The following is a 17993-nucleotide window of genomic DNA, read 5'->3' as shown; positions in this document are numbered from 1 at the left end:
TCTCTACTGCTTAAAATTACGCAAATGAGCACTCTAGAGCCAGCTAGAGAGAAAGATCTAACTCACATGTGATTAACTGCTAATGTTACAAGTGAGAATGCAATTAATGATAAATCTACTGAAAATAACAAACAAGAAGCTTGAGGTGAGGCCAAGGGAACTTAATGAGCTTGTAAAGAAACCCTTGTGAAAAGGTAATTTAAGTAGTTACACGTCCATCCACATAAAAGGATTGCATCATTGAAAATTCTTTGTACCTCATAACTCATCATATTACAAGGTACAATCAACATATCAAAAGATAGTCTAAGTATACAAATTACCATACCCGATAATTTTTCCAAGGAGGATGCCACACAGGACGTGGCCACTTGCTTGGGAGCCTTCTCATCACAGCAGCACTTGGTTGATACCTACATTACATAGCCATGTATAGTGAAACCTATATTGCAAAACTTTCAGCAAACGTATGAGGAACAAATGCTTATGAGATGTTAATGAAGCCACCATTTGCGATAACCCACGCAGCTTTTGTTGAGGTCGAGTTGGAGCTTTTATGAACCTTTAAATGCATACAGTACAGTGGCATGCCTAAACTATGCAATTTCATGAATGATGAGCCATGCATGAGCTGCGATGTTTAGGTCAACCAGCCATGAGGATCAAGAAAACATCCCAATTAAAATTCAAGTGTTTAAGCTGTCTATGCACAATAAATATGAATTTACAAATTGCTCCTCCCTTTTTTTAATTCAATTGCTCCTTACAAAACCTTTTCCACATAGAGCTTATCCAATTCTTGAAACACCAAATTCCCACCCGACCATCTAAATGTTGCATATGTGATCAATTAATGATAATGAGCATATATGTCATTGCATCCTCCATGAATGAACAAAGCAGTTAGCCTTGGGCTTAAAACCAATTAGAACGTTATCTTTTTCTCAAAAAGTGAGGCCACTTAGGCAGGAGACAAAGCACAGCTGGAAGTAGCATGGACTGCCTCGTGGGCAGGGGCAGCACTACAAGCAGTCACGTGGACAGCACAACAGGCTGCCACATGGACAGAATACATGGCCCACCTGCCTAGCACCTGAGCTAAGGGATTCAACAGAGGGGCAGGAATAGGCCAGCTTGTGCACTTTATATTGGACAGGAGCTGGTCGGCCAAGAAAAGGGCAAGTCAGTGGGTCCTATATGGCCCTATGCATACACAGGATATGGAGACCGCCCCCACCCACGTAAAGAGACCAATCGACATCCTCACATCCCCATAGAGGTCCCCCTGGACACTCAGTACTCGGCTCCAGGGCCTTACTACACTGCATTGCAACAGTTTATTATTTAACTTGCATCCTTGGACTATCTATAACCCCCCCACATGGGCCTATCCTACATGGAGGGAATAATCCAATATAATATCCATCTCTACCTATTTTATATTACTTCTCTCATGGACTTTAGGCCATATCTCACTAAATGCAGGCATGGGACCACCTAGGTGGAGGGGTGGCACATGGAGGAATCATGCCACCTTACATTTTAAAATATTACTACCATGAATTATGTACAACACACCTTATGGGTCCTCTTACGTGGAAGGGTGGCACATGGTCATGCCCTGCCACCTCAACCCTGGGCCCTATGCACACCATATTTTATTATACTATTGCCACACATACAAACACACACACATATTAATGCCATTTTCCTTAGACAAATTTATCCATAACGGTGCCTATCCGATGATGGGTGGATGTGTATTTTTCCTTGATATACATATGATCTGCATATGTGGATGTGGACAAACGACCTTCCTAGTAGCACATGCACCTAATCCTTGGCAAGGACATTAAAACCACTTGTTTTAAGACCCTTGAGAAGTTTGGTGCTTATCTGACGGTGTGATATTCAGATGCGGATTTCGAACTAGAACCACCAGAAGATGGCCTACAAACCCCCCTCCATGGGATGGGCTGAAGTACTCTGGAAACGTCTCAGAATACTGGTATTTTCAGGTCATGGTGGCACATGTTCATCCAAAAGGATATAGCCACCTATGGATGTACAAGGGATGTCAGATCATGTAACAAAGGGAACCAAGTGTAAAGCCTGTCGGAAGACTTCGAACTTGGGACAAGGAAGTGCCTTTAGAAACATATCTACTATGTTGTCCTCTATGGGAAGATAGGACAACTCTATGTCTCCTGCTGACAACCGCTCCCGAACATAATGATAGTGAACTTCAATATGCTTGGTACGCGCATGAAACACTGGGTTACGTGCAATGGCCAAAGCACTTTGGCTGTCAGTGTAGACAATAGTGGAGGATGTTTGGCAAATACCAAGATCTGTAAGTAACTGTCGAAGCCAAACACACTCTACTGTAGCGGTGAAAGCTGCCCTGTACTCAGCCTCACAGCTAGACGTGGCAACTATTGGTTGCTTCTTGTTGAGCCAAGAGATACATGAATTGCCAAGCAAAAAACAATTGCCAGTATGTGACACTCTGGTGTCGGAACATCCTGCCCAGTCACTATCCGTGTAAGCATGCATGGTAAGTGAACCCTCATCAATAGAAGAGGGCTAAATCCTATCTCAAGACTCTCTTCACTACCTGCCATGCTGTGAACTGGGCATGTGCATGATAATGCTGAGCTGAGATATTGCATACTGCAAGTCAGGTCTGGTGTGACATAAATAAATAAGGCATCCAACAGCCTACTGATAAAGAGTGATATCGCATGGTGGGCTCCCATCATGAGCTGAGAATTTGAAGCCAGGGTCCACTGGAGTAGAGATTGGCTTGCAATCCTCAAACTGAAAACGATCAAGGAGCTGTCCAATATACTTGGACTGAGACATCATGATACCCCCTCAACACGAGCAAACTGAATGCCCAAATAATAATGGAGCCGTCCCATGTCTGACATGTCAAAAATCTGCTGCAAATCAGCCTTGAAAGCTGCAATTTGCTGAGTATCTGGGCCTGTGATGAGCATATCATCCACATATAAAATCAGCACTAAAAAATCAGATCCACTCCCACGGACATAAAGAGTGGGTTCTGTGGGACTATTCTGAAAACCAAGGGATAGTAAGTGTGCATGAATTTTGGCATACCATGCCCTGGGTGCCTGCTTCAAACCATAAAGGGCTTTTCTAAGCCGGCATACCTTATTTTCAGAATTAACAACCTCAAAGCCGGGAGGTTGTGTAACATAGACTTCTTCCTACAGATCCCCATGAAGAAAAACGGTCTTGATGTCAAGTTGGTGCACTTGCCAATGATGATGGGCTGCAATGGCAATGACACATCTAATGGTAGTAATCCTGGATGTGGGAGCAAATGTCTCCTCAAAGTCAATGCCTTGTTGTTGAGCATACCCTTTTGCAACAAGACGGGCTTTGTATCGATCTATGCTGCCATCAGATTTCCTTTTTAATTTGTAGACCCACCGCGTTCCAATGGCATGCTTGCCGGGAGGGAGATCTACTAATTCCCATGTGTCATTTTTGGTAATAGATTGTAACTCAGCTTTCATTCCATCCATCCACTCTTTGCTGTCAAAAGCATCTTTATGGCACAGAGGCTCTTCATTGCAAGCTGTAGCAAGGAGTGCAAACTCAAGAAAGTGACCATGCTGTCTATTCCCTGATCTTGTCCGGGCAGCAAAAGGCTGATCTTGTTTGCTGTCCCTCACTGTATCAAGAAGCCATCTGGGAACTTGCCTTTGCTGTCTATTGACAGCTCTTTCTTCAATGACTGCATCATGAGTAGTGAGATCATTTTGTGCCGGAAGAGAAACCTGCAAATCAGCATGAGGTTGTGGCTGATTATTGCTTAGTGAAGGGCCTGTAGGAGGCTCATGTTGCTAGTCAAAATCCTCTTCTGATGATGGCAGAGGTAACCAAGATTCAAAGGCATTAAACATGTCAACATCTGGCTTTGCTTTGCATTCCACAAGAGGAGAAGCTGAGTGTTCAGCAAAGATCACATCTCTACTGACAATAATATTCCCAGTATTTGGTTGATATAACCGATACCCTCTACTCTCCTGGCTGTAACCAATAAATATGCATTTGATTGCCTTGTCATCAAGCTTATGTCTCAGCTGAGATGGTACATGTACATATGCAAGAGACCCAAAAACTCTCATGTGTGAAAGTGAAGGCTTCATGCCTTTCCATGCTTCATAAGGTGTAATAGTCTTCAATGCCCGTGTAGGTGATCTATTCAGCACATAGTTGGCATACATTACTGCATCAAGCCAAAATTTATTGGGCAAAGACTTGGCCTTAAGCATGCATCTGGCCATCTCCATTGTGGACCTGTTTTTCCTTTCAGAAACAGGATTCTGCTGAGGAGTGTAAGGAGTAGTGCATGAGTGAATAATGCCCCGTGAAGACAGAAATGCATCAAACTCCTTTGACATATACTCTCCCCCCCTATCTGTGTTGAGGGTGACAAGCTTGCATCCTGATTCATTCTCAACCATATTCAGCCTTCTCTGAAAGCATAAGAAAACTTCAGATTTGGCCTTTAAAGGATATACCCAGCAATATCTTGTGAAATCATCAATGAAAGTCATGAAACACTTATACCCCCCAATGGCATTTGTCTTCATTGGGCCACAGACATCACTGTGTACTAGCTGCAATTTCCTTTGTGAGAGTTTTGGACAATTTTTTTGAAAAGGAAATCGATGCATCTTACCCAAAAGACAACCCTCACACACATGTTTGGAAACTGTGTGAGTCTGAGGTACATCATTTGCCATCTGCTGTGAATGTAGCTTTTCAAGAGCTCTATAATTGAGATGGCCCATTCTCTCATGCCAAAGATGACTTTCAGCAAGCTATGAATCTGAAATAGCCAATGCTTCAGTAGAAAGTCCAGCTGAATGATGATCAAGGTGATAAAGCCCTTTTTGCAAAGTGCCAATGAGAACTATGGCATTGTCATCACGAAGGTCATAAACTAGACATCAATAGCCATCAAAAATTACTCTGAAAACCTGAAGTAGCAATTGCTGAAATTGAAATCAAGTTGACTTCAAAGCCAGGCACAAAAAGAACATTTGTCAGAGTGATAGGATGGCTTGAAATGGATGTGAGCTGCACATCTCCAACTCCTTTTACAGCATATGAAGCATTATTAGCACATGTAACAGTCCCCCCTCGAGGTGCATCAGCTAAAGAATGAAACAATTGTCTGCAAGAAGTGACATGCTTGGAAGCACCACAGGACTGAGCATCATTAGCAGTAAAGAATGCATCAGCTTTGGATGGATCAAATGAGCAATGGACAGCCCATGCCCAATCATCCTGAAGAGCATGTGCATGTGAAGCATCTTCTGACTCCTGGGATTCAATAGCATGAGAGGCATTAACTGTCAATCCTGCTTTCTTTTTCTCTGAAGCAATGCGCTTCCTGCATTCTGAAATGTCATGTCCAGGCTTGCGACAATAGTTGCATCTTTTCTTCTTTGCCTTATCTGCTGTATTTTTAGATGCATGGGAGGAATTGCAGCTGCTATGCGCAGATTTTGGCTTGCCCATAGGCTTGGAAGCCTTGCCTCTTCCTGTCTGCTGTGAAGCAAATGCATGATCAGGAATAATGGCTTATCTATTAGCTCTACTTTGCTCTTCCTGCAAAAGCAAAGTAGCTAGCTGATCAAAAGAATAGTGGTCTGGATTACCCATGGCCACTAATCGAAGGGTTGTAGCAAACCCTTGATATGTATCTAGCAGTCCATTCAATGTGGTACTGACAAGCTGTGAATTTGGTACCGCCTCATCAATGTTGGCAAGCTGTTCCATGAGGTTCTTGACCTTTGTTAGGTATGCATCCATAGAGTCACCTTCATTCATACTGACTTCCTGTAATTGCCTTCTCAAATATGCAACACGAGCTTCATTGTGAATCTGATAGAGAGAAGCCAATTCATCCCAAGCATCCTTTGCTGTCCTACAAGACCGGTTGTGTGGAATAATGATTCTCTTGCATGATAAAGCAATGCATGAATGTGCATTTGCATCTCTTGCATCCCATCTTGACTGTTCTTGAGTTGGAAGAGCAACAGCAGGAGTGCTAGAGGAGGAGGCATCAGGAAGAGTACTCCCTGCAGAAGGACCAGCAGTAGAAGCAACCATTGTAGCATTGGCTGGCCTCAGATCAACCCTAGAAACAATATTCCACAAATGCTTTGCAACAAGAATATGTTTCATGAGATAAGACCACATCGGATAGTTGGTGCCATCCAACTTATCATCTTCACAAAGAACTCCAAATAAATCTTGATTGTTCCCAGCCATAGCAAATGTGATACTCTGAAAAAGACCTGAAAAACCCAAAAGCCTCAAGGCTATCACTGCAAAAAGCTGGCTGTCCAAAAATGACAGCAAATATCTGCAAATTTCTGACCCAAATAAAAGGGCAAATGCAGATCTGACCCATATGTGACTGTGACAGGCAATGTTCACTGCAAGAAATAGCAAATCTGGCAAAAGCCCCAAGATTATTGAGGGCAAATAGGCCAAAAAGAGGGCAAATGCAGAAAAGCCCCAAATTTTACTGAAATTTTTGCAAATGTGACCCAATGTATGATAATCTGACTCAATAACCTGCAGAAGTGACTCAATGTCTGAAAATCTGACTCAATGTCCTGCAAATGTGACTCAATGTACTCCAATCTGACCCAATGTATTGCAATTAAACGAGAAATTGCAGACCAAATCCCAAAAAAAATAGCCTCAAGGCTTGCAACTGCAAAATTAGGACTTGCTGTCCACAATGTGACTGCAAAAATGCAACTGTCCCAAAAGTATAAACCTCAAGAAATAGGCTTCCCAAACTGTTGAAATAGTTTGATAAGAGTTCAAACAGTAAAAGGAAGATAAGGACAGCAAAAGTCCTCAAAAGCCCCAAATTTTGAGAATGTCCTGTATATAGCTTTCACACGTGCCAAACCTGTACGGGGATCCCAAAACAAGTACGATGTAGGTACAACGTACGGCGTAGGTACTGAGTGCAGTGTAAGGAAGCAAGTACGTGTCTGTACGGATGCAGTTACATTGTACGGAATCCAATGTACGGCGCAAGTACACTGTACGGAGGCTGTACAAAAGCAAGTACATGGCGAGTACAGAGCACAACGTACGGCTGTACGGAATGTGTACGATAGCAATAAGGAGCAGTTACGAGACACTGTACAGAACAGGTATCACAGTACGATGTACGGCGGCGCAGATACGCAGTGGGTACCGAACGTAGTACTGAGCAGGCTATACGACGACGCAAGTACTGGATGCAATACGGAACAAGTACTAGACCTTCCGTTCGCAATACGGAGCATAGTACAAAGCTGGTACGTGAACTTTCTGTAGGGAGGTACGTGTTGTGTGCAGGCTGAGTAGGGTCGTCCGTACAGTCGTACGGACTGTACGGATGGAGGAGCAGATAGGCTGAAGGGAGCTAGTGCGAGTACGAGGAGCAGGAGACGAGTCAACCTGGCTCTGATACCACTGTAGGATCGATAGGCAAAGAGAGAGTGTAGGTAGCAAAGAGTCGATAGAGTCTGTCACGTCAAAACTTAGATAATGAAAAAATCTAAGTACAAGGTACTTGTACCTAGACCTAGGACTAAGTGTCCTAGGTGTCACATAGGACTAAGCGTCCTATGTGGCCTAAAAGGCACTAACACTACAAGTGCCTACACTTATGCCTACAAGGCACATACCATGGCCTATAGGGCATCACTAGAACCACTAGAGGATGGCCTACAATTATTGCTACTTAGCATTTGCCATTAAGTCATGACTTATACAGCATGCATGATGCTTCAACATCTACGATTCTATGATCTATCATTCATGAATGATGATTCAAGAATCAACAACAAGGTACAACAATTTGAAATGGATTACAATTTGCAACTTCATAAGTAGAAAGCATCCATAGTATCTACTATTATCCAGATTCCAGATTCATGAACCATGTGACATGTCACATATTAATGTCAGGAAAATAAAAGCACACCCATAGTAGCATCCATGATCATATCATCATAGTAGGAGAGAGTAGGAGAGCAGGAGTGGAGAGGCTGGAGTAAACAATTCAGGAGGCAAAATGAAGCGTGGCGCGGCTAAAACCCTGCTCAGGGTTTTTTACAAAAACAAGATTTCCAAAATGGTGTTTCGCTGTTTTGGAAACTACGCCGTTTCAACTTCTGTTTCGGTGACACGAAACGGCGTTTCATGCAACTATGAGAGCTACATGCAAGTTTAAAATGTTGGTTCCAAACGCACTTTTTCCAAACATTCCAACCATGTGGAAATCAAGTTCACAAGCATGTTTGCAGTCTGTATCCATGTATCTCAATCGTGGGCACTGTGAGACAGCCTGCTGAGATGTAGATTGGCATGCTGGAATGGGTAGACTCAGGAGTCAGCCCAAAATCTTCTATGAGCAACAAGAGCTGTGTATGGGCTGTGTATAGAGAGAGAGAGAGAGATTGGAAGAGCTTGCAGGAGTACCTGCAATTAAAACAAGTGCTGCTTCTTTTTACAGAATGCCAAAAAATCCCATAAGCCATTAAGAACTATCCAACGTAACATGATAATACATTCCCCAACATTACATGTTACGTCACTACCTTATCAACCTTATGTTAGTGCTGCATATCTCATATGTTAGTGAGAGCCAAAAAGTCCCATAAGCCAATAAGTACTATCCAACGTAACATGATAATACATTCCCCAACATTACATGTTACGTTACGTCGCTACCTTATCAATCGTACGTTAGCACTGCATATCCCATATGTTAGTAACTTAGGTAATGACAGTATACAAAAGGATGCCTGTTGCACATCAAATTCAAAGTTGAGAAGCCATGCCTTAAAGTTTGCTATTGACCTTTCTCTCCTTTCTTTTTGCGTTGCCACCTATGAATTAACTAGCCGTGTCACTCAGGTATGACAATGTACAAAAAAAGATGCCTAGTGCAAAAGAGCTACTATGGCAAACCTTTCTGGAGGCTTGTATTCAGAAATTGTGGAAGACGGTGGTGCAGCAGCTGAATTTTCCAGATAACCATCAGTCCTGGCCCACAATCAAATTCACTACAATGAAAAGGGTGCTCAAGGGATTGATAGATATAGACGAGATAACATGCTGGAGGTTCAATGTGTTACATGAAGTTTCAAAACACAAGGAGCTGACCTTCCCCGTGGTAAATCCTGTGAAGGAACAACAGCTAGAGCAGAGTCTGGCACTTTCTTCGTCTGTACAGCTTCTGCTGCCTCTCCATATGAACCTAAGAAGAATTGAGACGAGTTTATCTGCCATCATAAATTCCATCTGAAAGCTAGAATCCATCTTACATTAGGAAAAAAATTAAAGCTAAAAGTTAAATATCCCATTAAACCATCCAATGCACATGCTCCTCAGAGTTTTTCCCCCAAAAAAAGAGTTAACTCCTCCGTAGTCAATAGGAGAAATTTTATTGTAGTTGTCATAAACAAGATTAATTCCAAACCATGGACTTTAAGGCTGTAGAAAGCCCCACAATTTGCTACACAGACCAGATCTTTGGAAGAAACGGGCACATATTCGCTACACAGACAATGTGTTTGGAAGAAACAGGGCATTGAAGGATGTTAAGAATGGAAAATTTTCAGCCTATCATACATTGTTGACAGAAGCAGTTACTATATCAGAAATCACACATTGTGATTAGCACTTTAAAACTTTGTAATACTACGGATATAGAAAAGAGCTGGTACCTCAAACTTATTGAGTAGATGATTCTAAAACACAGTATAAACAGACGGCTGACTGACATTCACATAGCAATTTAAAGGCATTATATGTCCCTCTACTCAACTTATATTCTAATTCCGTGTCAAGGCATCCCATGACACAAAAACTCTGTAGCTAATAGCTATTTTGAAGACAATATCTCCATCAACATCTATGTATGACCTCACCCTATTAGAAATGAACCAACAGGGGGTACGCACAGCAGAAGACTTATAGAATAGCCCAGGAGCTCACACGGTGTGTGAGGTGTGTGGAATCACAAACTTCTTAACTTAATGTGCTTCAAATAGATGTGCAGACTAGTAAATAGACAATGATCCAGCCAGATATAGAAACCACCAAAACAATATATATCCCTCCAAAGCTATGGACATGATACAAAAGGTAGATCCAGAGCCCCACCAAGATGTGGTCCTCTGATCTTACCACAAGGTACTTCTACTATCTGCAAGATATCTCTAGATCACTGAGCCCGCCTGGTCCACCTTGAGCGTATGTAGACTGTCCATCCAAAGACCTCAGCACCTTGCTGCCCTAGAAGACAGCCTAGGCTCCAGCCCTAGATGAGCTCAGCCTGCAGCAACTAGTGCCCTTGCTTTGCCTCCTGGATGTAGGCCCAAAGGTGTAGCTGGTTCTGCTCCTTCTGCTCCCTTGTGTGCTGGCCTGCTGGATGTAGAAATGGGGCCTATTGCCCCTCCTTTTAAAGGGCAAGGCAGCCCTCAAACCAACCAACCCAGCAGGGGGATGAGCCGACCCCCTGCTGGACGACTTGTACTCTGCATATAAGTGGGGACCCAGCCCCCTTGTTGTGTGTGCCAGCTCACCTGGCTGGCCCCCTCCACTTCCCCCCACTTTTGGGGCTGTGTGCTGGGCCATGTGGCCAACCAGCCTGCGCTCCTTCCCCCACCAGCCTGTGGGGCTATAAATAGTGGCCAGGTTGGGGGGTCTGCCAGCCTATTTGCTAGCATCTGCTCCCCCGCCCTGACACATGGCATTGTGCCACTCTTGTGGCTCATCTATAGGCCTATTGCAGGCCCTTTACCAGGCCCAAAGGCCCTGCCATGTAGGCACCTTTGTCCTCTGCCCTTGTTCAGGCCATATCCAGCCCTTGGATACACAATTTCAGCTCCGTACTTGCTGTCCTGGGCCTTCGTACAGTAGCTGATATTAGATTCTTTTGTCCTATGTCTCCCGCCCCCATGCTCTCCTCATTTGGGGGCTTACAAATGGGGAGGTGACCTTTCGAACACACCCCTCAGCGAGGGGTCCACACCATGCACTAGCCTAGTTTGACCAAACAAATATTGAAATATCAACTGATATTCTCGACTGAGTACCAGGAGCTACTGAAATTCAAGACCATGGTCTGTATACAGTCTCTTTTTTTTTTAAGAAAACTCCACACAGATGTGTACAAAGTAAAAAACAAAAGTAGCATCTATGCTATGGCAGAGTGAGTCAATATATATAAAGAATAACCAGAGGTTACCATGTTACTTAATCTGCAGCAGCAACCTCATCTGCGAAAAATAAGAAAAATTTTATTAAAGTCTTCAGAAGACAAAAGGGTCTACGAGACTGAGAAAACCCTCATCTCGTCTATGTGTCCTCAGCAGCTGGTCTCTATGTCATACACCCTCATGAATGAAGACCGCTAAAAATCGTATGAAGATGGGTGATTGATCACTCAAGTGAAATACGAGTAAGAGACAGAGATATAATTCAATTAGCCTCCCTTTCAATATAGCCTTGAGCCCCTCTATTGCCTTAATCCCCCCTCTATATTGAGATTTAGGTATGCATTCATTTCTGTCCATCATGGCATACCTAAATCTATTGCTTCAGACCGTAACAGTACGTTGTGAAATTTTTGGACAGGATTTTGTACAGATTTATTTGATAATTTGGGTATTAAGTTGGAATTTCCATCATCTTATCATCCAGAAATAGATGGACAAAGTGAGGTGGTTAACAAAGTGGCGTTTGAATTATTGAGGTGCTATGTCCATGATCATCCACAATTATGAGAAAAGTATCGACTCAAGGTAGAATTCGCTTACAATAATACAATTCATTCTTGTACAGGCAAAGCTGATGCTGAGGTAAATTATGCAAAACCCTTACCCTTAATATTCTTCAAGCACAAGAATGTCAGAGGAACTCCGCAAATCGCAACGAAGGGCCATTGACTTCAAGGAAGATGATTGGGTTCTTCTTGTGAAAAGTGGAGCGGATCAGTCATAAATGGAAAGAGAGAGAGAGAGAGAGAGAGAGAGAGAGAGAGAGAGAGAGACATACACACACACACAAGGCCTTGCTCAATGCTTTAGCTCTCATCAACGCATCAGCTTGGAACCCTGCGAATCAGCCTATGTCCTACAAATCGGCCTCTGCCAGCGAATCAGCCTTCCTATCGCCTATCTTGTCCATCATCTCACCTCCTTCAATAGCAAATCTGTCCTAGGAGGGTCACTTACCTGCTGCACTTCTGCTCTTTCTCTATCATCCCGTGAATCCTTCTCCAAATTAGCCCATATCAGCCGCCTGCCTACTTTACTGCACCTAATTCGACCAGAAAAGGATAAGCTTGTCTTGTCAAATTACTTCTCCTTTTACCAGATTTCGTTTTGCTTGTTGGGAAGCTTAGAAAGCTTTCAAATTTCAATCCTAAGTTCTCTCCTCTGATCTCAGATATCCAAAGTCCTATTTATAAATGATTGAAGACTATCCTTATAGTTTTTGTCTGTTTATAATAATCCAAACGGGTGTAAACTCTGTTGAGTCTTTGTTTCAAGATTTACGAGAAAGATTGGAGCTACAACCGCCGCATTCTTCACCTAGATTCAACCAAGCACTGCCAACAGTTACTTTCTTGGAAAGTCCGAAAGTATATTTGTATATAAGTCTAATCTCTTGAAGAAATCATTATTTTGGTCTAGGACTAGGAGTCAAGAGCCCTCAAGGTTTTGTCCAAAGATCTGTATCAAATTTTGATTGGACTAAGTATCATGAATATAAAATATAACTAGAGGATGGACCTTCTTCGCACCCAATCGGGTGTAGGTGTCTCTTCTTTCTTCCTTTTTTTTTCCGCTCTGTCATAAGATCAATGTAAATTTCATGGAATATACAGGAGTACCAATGGTGAGTCACATGGTGATGAGAGAACTCTGGCAGACTACTAAGGGTGTTGAGGTTAAGCCTAAGGACCTTAAAGATGCTATGGGCAAGATAGTGATGAAGGCAGATCCAGATGAGGTCAAAGGCTAAGTGCCTATAGCTTATAGATGCTGAGAGCCTAAGGCAATGTCCATGATTCTCGGAATGACTACCGATTCATGTCATAAGATCAATGTAAATTTCATGGAATATACAGAAGTACCAATGGTGAGTCACATGTGCAATGTCCATGTCATAAGATCGATGTAAATTTCATGGAATATACAGAAGTACCAATGGTGAGTCACATGGTGATGAGAGAACTCTGGCAAACTACTAAGGGTGTTGAGGTTAAGCCTGAGGACCTTAAAGACGCTATGGGCAAGATAGTGATGAAGGCAGATCTAGATGAGGTCAAAGGCTAAGTGCTTATAGCTTATAGATGCTGAGAGCCTAAGGCAATGTCCATGATTCTCAGAATGACTAACGATTTAGTCCTTCTACACATTCAGTAACTGCACGTGAAACTTGGAAGATCTTGAAGAATAGTTGTAGGGTCACGTAGAGTGTTTTACCAGACTGGATCTTCTACATCGTAAGCCAACACACCAAGTACGGGTGAGGCAAGCTTTGTTCATGGTCGTGGTGAGCTGAAGTCCATGTAATCAATGTTGCATTGAGTCCAATATAGAGGGTTTGGTTCATGTGTTAAGTCGCAATTATTTGTCTTCGGCTATCTGAGAATTGCATATGATTTCATGGTCATTTTATGCTGCTCAAATTATATATGAAGCTTTGTCCCTTTCTCATGCAAAGATGCGGACAATTTGAGCATAAAGCAATCTCCAAATTACCAACAATTGGTATCAGAGTAGTCGTCAAGGTTCTAAGGGTTTGTGGAATTTGAGAAGAGAGTTCATCGAGGTCTTGATTCATAGTTAAAGATAGATTCTGCAATCTCTGGTCCAGGAATAGCAGTTGGTGAACAACATGAGGCTTCTATTCAAAGGGAAGAGCTTGATCCAGTTCTTGCAGAGGCTAATCATCCAGATCATGTCCAACTTCGTCAAGAGCAATTAATTCAGAACTGTTTGGGACCCATGCTCCAAGGATGACTAATGAAATCAGGTTGAATAATCAGAGACTACTCCTTCAATTGCCATTCTCCCTGTCCTTATGGAATCCTCGATTTCCTCAACATCCAATCTGGGGTCTAGGTCATTTAGAGCCTGCCTTCTCATCTGATTTGCAACCTTTCTTGTAGGCATTGTAGAAGAAAGGAAACTGCTCCTGATCCATTGCAGTCACCCAGCACATAAAATGTATCAAGATAAAATTCATTTGCTGCATTTTACGCTTTGACATGTAGTCTAGCTATAGACTAGCATAGCCATAGAGAAGATTAAACTCCACCAAGCCAAGTAAGCCATTGCCATATTACCCGATTTGTTCCCAGCAGCGTAGTCCCTTTGGATCTATCATCGGTATACACATTCATAGATCTAACACCGGCTCAGTCTAGTTCGGCACCTCAATGTGACACTTGGCAGAGTGATCCTCCCCGGATTCAGGATGGTTGCATTCATGTACATGACTAATTTTTGGCATTGGTTCCTACACATATCCATCAGTTCTGAGCCAGGAACAGCAGATTTCGCTGTCCACGTGGCAATTGCAGAGTATAGCTTGTTGAATTAGGGATCAAACCTTAACGAATGCTGCAATTTTAGATATGCAAAGGGTAGAATAGAGCTGAAGAGCATCTAGAACTGAAAAGCCTCAAATTTTTAAGGTCTAAGTGCCAACAATGACAACTGTCAGCAAATGCGCCAGAAGGCAATTGGTAGAGCAAATGACCACCCATGAGCGTCAAACTTGAAACAGGGATTGCTGCTACTGGGGTGACATAGGCAGTAAAATCCAGATTTGGAGCTGTAATTGGCCAGATCAAATATGCAGTTCTGCCTTCACCAACAAATCTGGTCTTAGAATTTCACTTCAATAGTTTAGGACTTATGATCAGGAGGTCATTGCGTTCAGAATGATGTAAGAAACTTGCAATTCTGAAAATTTTGAAATTTGGGCTCTCTAACAGCCTAACACATGACAGAGAATGATTGGGATAACTTCTGGGGACCAAATTTGGTACAGAGGTGTAGCATAGGCCCATGAGCTCATGCGTCCAATTGTCACCATAAAATGACAATAACTTACCCACAAAATTCCCTAGATAGTGCTAGCTTAACTAGAAACATCTCCAGCTAGTAGCTTAAACGGAGAACCCTAGGATAGCCTAACACTTAAGAATAGGAAATGCATTGCTGAAGTGTGCAGGTAAGTTGGAAAGTATGAGAGAAAGAGTAAGTCAGGGGCTGGACTTACAACAGGGACTTGTGAGGGGCTGCACAAGGACAGGAAGAGTTAGATCAACTTTGGAATTCAGCTTGGAGCTAGAGGCCCTAGGTGTTGAGCCCCATTTTGGCATTATAACAGCGTATATTCAAGCTGAGTACAAATTTGGGAAGGAAGGAGGCGGGGGATTGGGGGGGGGGGGAAAGCCTTCCAGACATACAGAGGGGGACAAAGGCATTCAGAGCCATCTGCGTGTCTTCTGAATATATTAGTGCCTCAGACTCAGCATAGATTGAGATACCAGTCACAAGGAGGGTTCTCGAAGGTGGATCATTGGCATAGGGAACAGCAGGGATTACAGGTTACCTTGGCAGACTCAAGATTTAAGACCTGAGTGAAGCTCAATGAGAGCTTGGTTCCGGAGGCAGCAGCAGCTGTTCTAGAGCTTCTGGAAAGGGATCGAGAGTCAAGGTTGCAGATGCTGCTGGAGGATGGTAAGGTTGAAACAAACCCAAGATGCTTGGTACTTTGCAGGGTCTGGTCTGCTCCTAGATTCTGAGGGGGACAACTAGATGGACCTATTGGTGCCTACTAAGCGATGGAGCTCCAGCGTCTCGCTTACAGTTCAACTTCATTCACGAAGCAATTAGATTCTCCTTCCATTGAGAGTTGAAAGCATCTTTGAATCAACTCATCTACGATCGACTACTGTATCCTGGGGGAAGGAATGCTGATGACGATTTTAAGATTTTCTCACCTTGAGCCGTAGAATCGCCAGGTGCAGGAAGAGCAAGCGTCGCAACCTCTGCAGTTGAAGCAGCGCCGCTGGCTACGTCCCGAACTGCTACGGGTGCTATATCTTTTACAGCTTTGTACTCTCCATGAACCTGCTAATTGCATCAGCATAAATTAATCACTGACAAAAGAGGGTAACTGCCATCATGCCAGCCAGAATGCCTAAAGCGAGTTCTAACCTTGCAAGCTTTCCGAATCCTGACACTGCTTTTGCGAACGATCCCAAGAAGATGCAGCATGGACAACAGAAAATGCGTAATGCGTAAGTTAGAGCCCACTCATACAGCGAGATTCACCAATCAACTTACATGCCTTTCACATAGCAAAACAAAAAGGACATGTTTTACGAACCTCTCAGGATTGGGTGGAGGCCTCTCTGTGTGACAACTTGCGAAGAGGTCATGAGATCTCTTCAACGACTTGAGGCTCAGCTTCTTGAGCGACTGTGGCTCGACGGATTCGGAGGACCCAACAAAAGCTGGCATGTCGATAGCAGGTGGAAATATCATGACAAGGAAGAAGAGGGTCGAGGCGGTGCTAGCAAACCCTAATTTGGAGGCACGTTCTGGACTACGCCCAAGCTATAAACCTCATTACTTTATCATCTGGCTTTTATCGTCGAGCTGCGCCCGTCCTTCCAGTCTGTCGTCGCTTTTCCCTTCGATTGGAGTGTGCGTGAGCTTGGAATTCGGCAGCAAAATCGATCATTTGCTGCGCCCTGCATCGGAATTTATGCGACCTTCCATCTACTTCAGTCCTTGCTTCCACTCCCGGATGGATGCATGCAAGCATGCAGGCCGTGCACTCTTTGCTACTTACACTCTCTTTTTTTTTTTTTTGACCTCGTTGCTTCCTACACTCCATGCCTTATTATTGGTCCAAGAGATATCATCTTCTTTCCTCTTGCGCTGCAGCCAGCCACCTCCAAAATCCAAGATTACCTCACACAAGCTTTCATGGGGGGACCTAGGTGCCTTTTGCAATGTTAGTGCTCAAGTTCCAGCATGAGGAGCTAGCTGCTCTTAGAGCATGTTGCCTAGGATGAGATTGCCTCCTTACAGGCTGCCCCGGTGCAGGCACCCAAGGGGTGTAGGCCAAGATCGCTATGGCCACGACGTGTTGATGACAATTTTCTCACTTTTGTGTGTGTGTGTGTGTGTGAGAGAGAGAGAGAGAGAAGAGTTGACAAACCCAGTTTCATACAAAAGAGTAAACCACAAAATTCTCTCAACATGGGCAATTTTCAAAAGATTTGTAGAATGTACAAACAAGTTTTTCTTTAATAAGTCATAGCAAGCATCACTTTTATTGAAGAGGGGAGTCTCCATACCTGCCACCAAAACATGGTAAGAACCTTAGTTGGGAACACCTATGTGAAGGGAGAAGGATTGTCTTAAATCACTGTATCTATCCTGTTGCCATCTTTTATCTTTCTTGTTGGTGCCCTTCCAGCTTGGCCTAGAAAATTTCATCAAGAATTGCATGTCTTTTTTATGAATAGCAAAGGTCAGATTAACTTTTTGTACAAGACCCAAGGAAGAGGGTGGGCAGGGGGGTGTTGACATTCAATAGTCTACCTTTAAACTTGTTGCAGCCTATTCAATTAAGGCTGTACTAAAACCTCAGGAAGACTGGGCTCAATTGCGTTTAAGGAATTTTCACATGTGAGAGAACCCAAGTGGAAACACTACCCTAGATTAGTAGCTCTCTTTAACCCAAAACCTTATACTCCAAGGGAAGGAGATCTTTGTGGAGGGCCTTTAAGGTTGGAGGGAAAGGGCTGAGGGAGGGAGGAAGGCAACCGACGAGAGCTGAGAGCCTTCCTGCTGACCTCAGTCCTTTCTTAGACGTCAAGGGCTAGG

The 17993-nt window shown here is 43.3% G+C and overlaps 1 protein-coding gene across 1 annotated transcript in view; it reads right to left on the bottom strand.

The window, feature by feature from the left end:
• LOC147886896 (protein pleiotropic regulatory locus 1-like) overlaps positions 1–16658 on the bottom strand; it is an 89859-nt gene extending 73201 nt beyond the window's left edge. The window contains exons 1-6 of the mRNA XM_087394159.1: positions 16483–16658; positions 16311–16335; positions 16094–16223; positions 9226–9319; positions 9031–9105; positions 329–413 (exon numbers count right to left, since the gene is read on the bottom strand). Of these exons, the coding sequence (XP_087250285.1) occupies positions 329–413; positions 9031–9105; positions 9226–9319; positions 16094–16223; positions 16311–16335; positions 16483–16640 (567 nt within the window). The 5' untranslated portion in view covers positions 16641–16658. The remainder of the gene's footprint in view (positions 1–328; positions 414–9030; positions 9106–9225; positions 9320–16093; positions 16224–16310; positions 16336–16482) is intronic.
• Positions 16659–17993: the final 1335 nt, after the last annotated feature.

This window comes from Dipteris shenzhenensis, chromosome 23 (genome assembly GCF_047967505.1).
Source record: "Dipteris shenzhenensis isolate YYH24624 ecotype China chromosome 23, Dip_SZ_1.0, whole genome shotgun sequence".
NCBI lineage: Eukaryota > Viridiplantae > Streptophyta > Polypodiopsida > Gleicheniales > Dipteridaceae > Dipteris > Dipteris shenzhenensis.
Note: the sequence above shows the minus strand (reverse complement) of the source record. Positions and strands in the feature narration are given on the sequence as shown.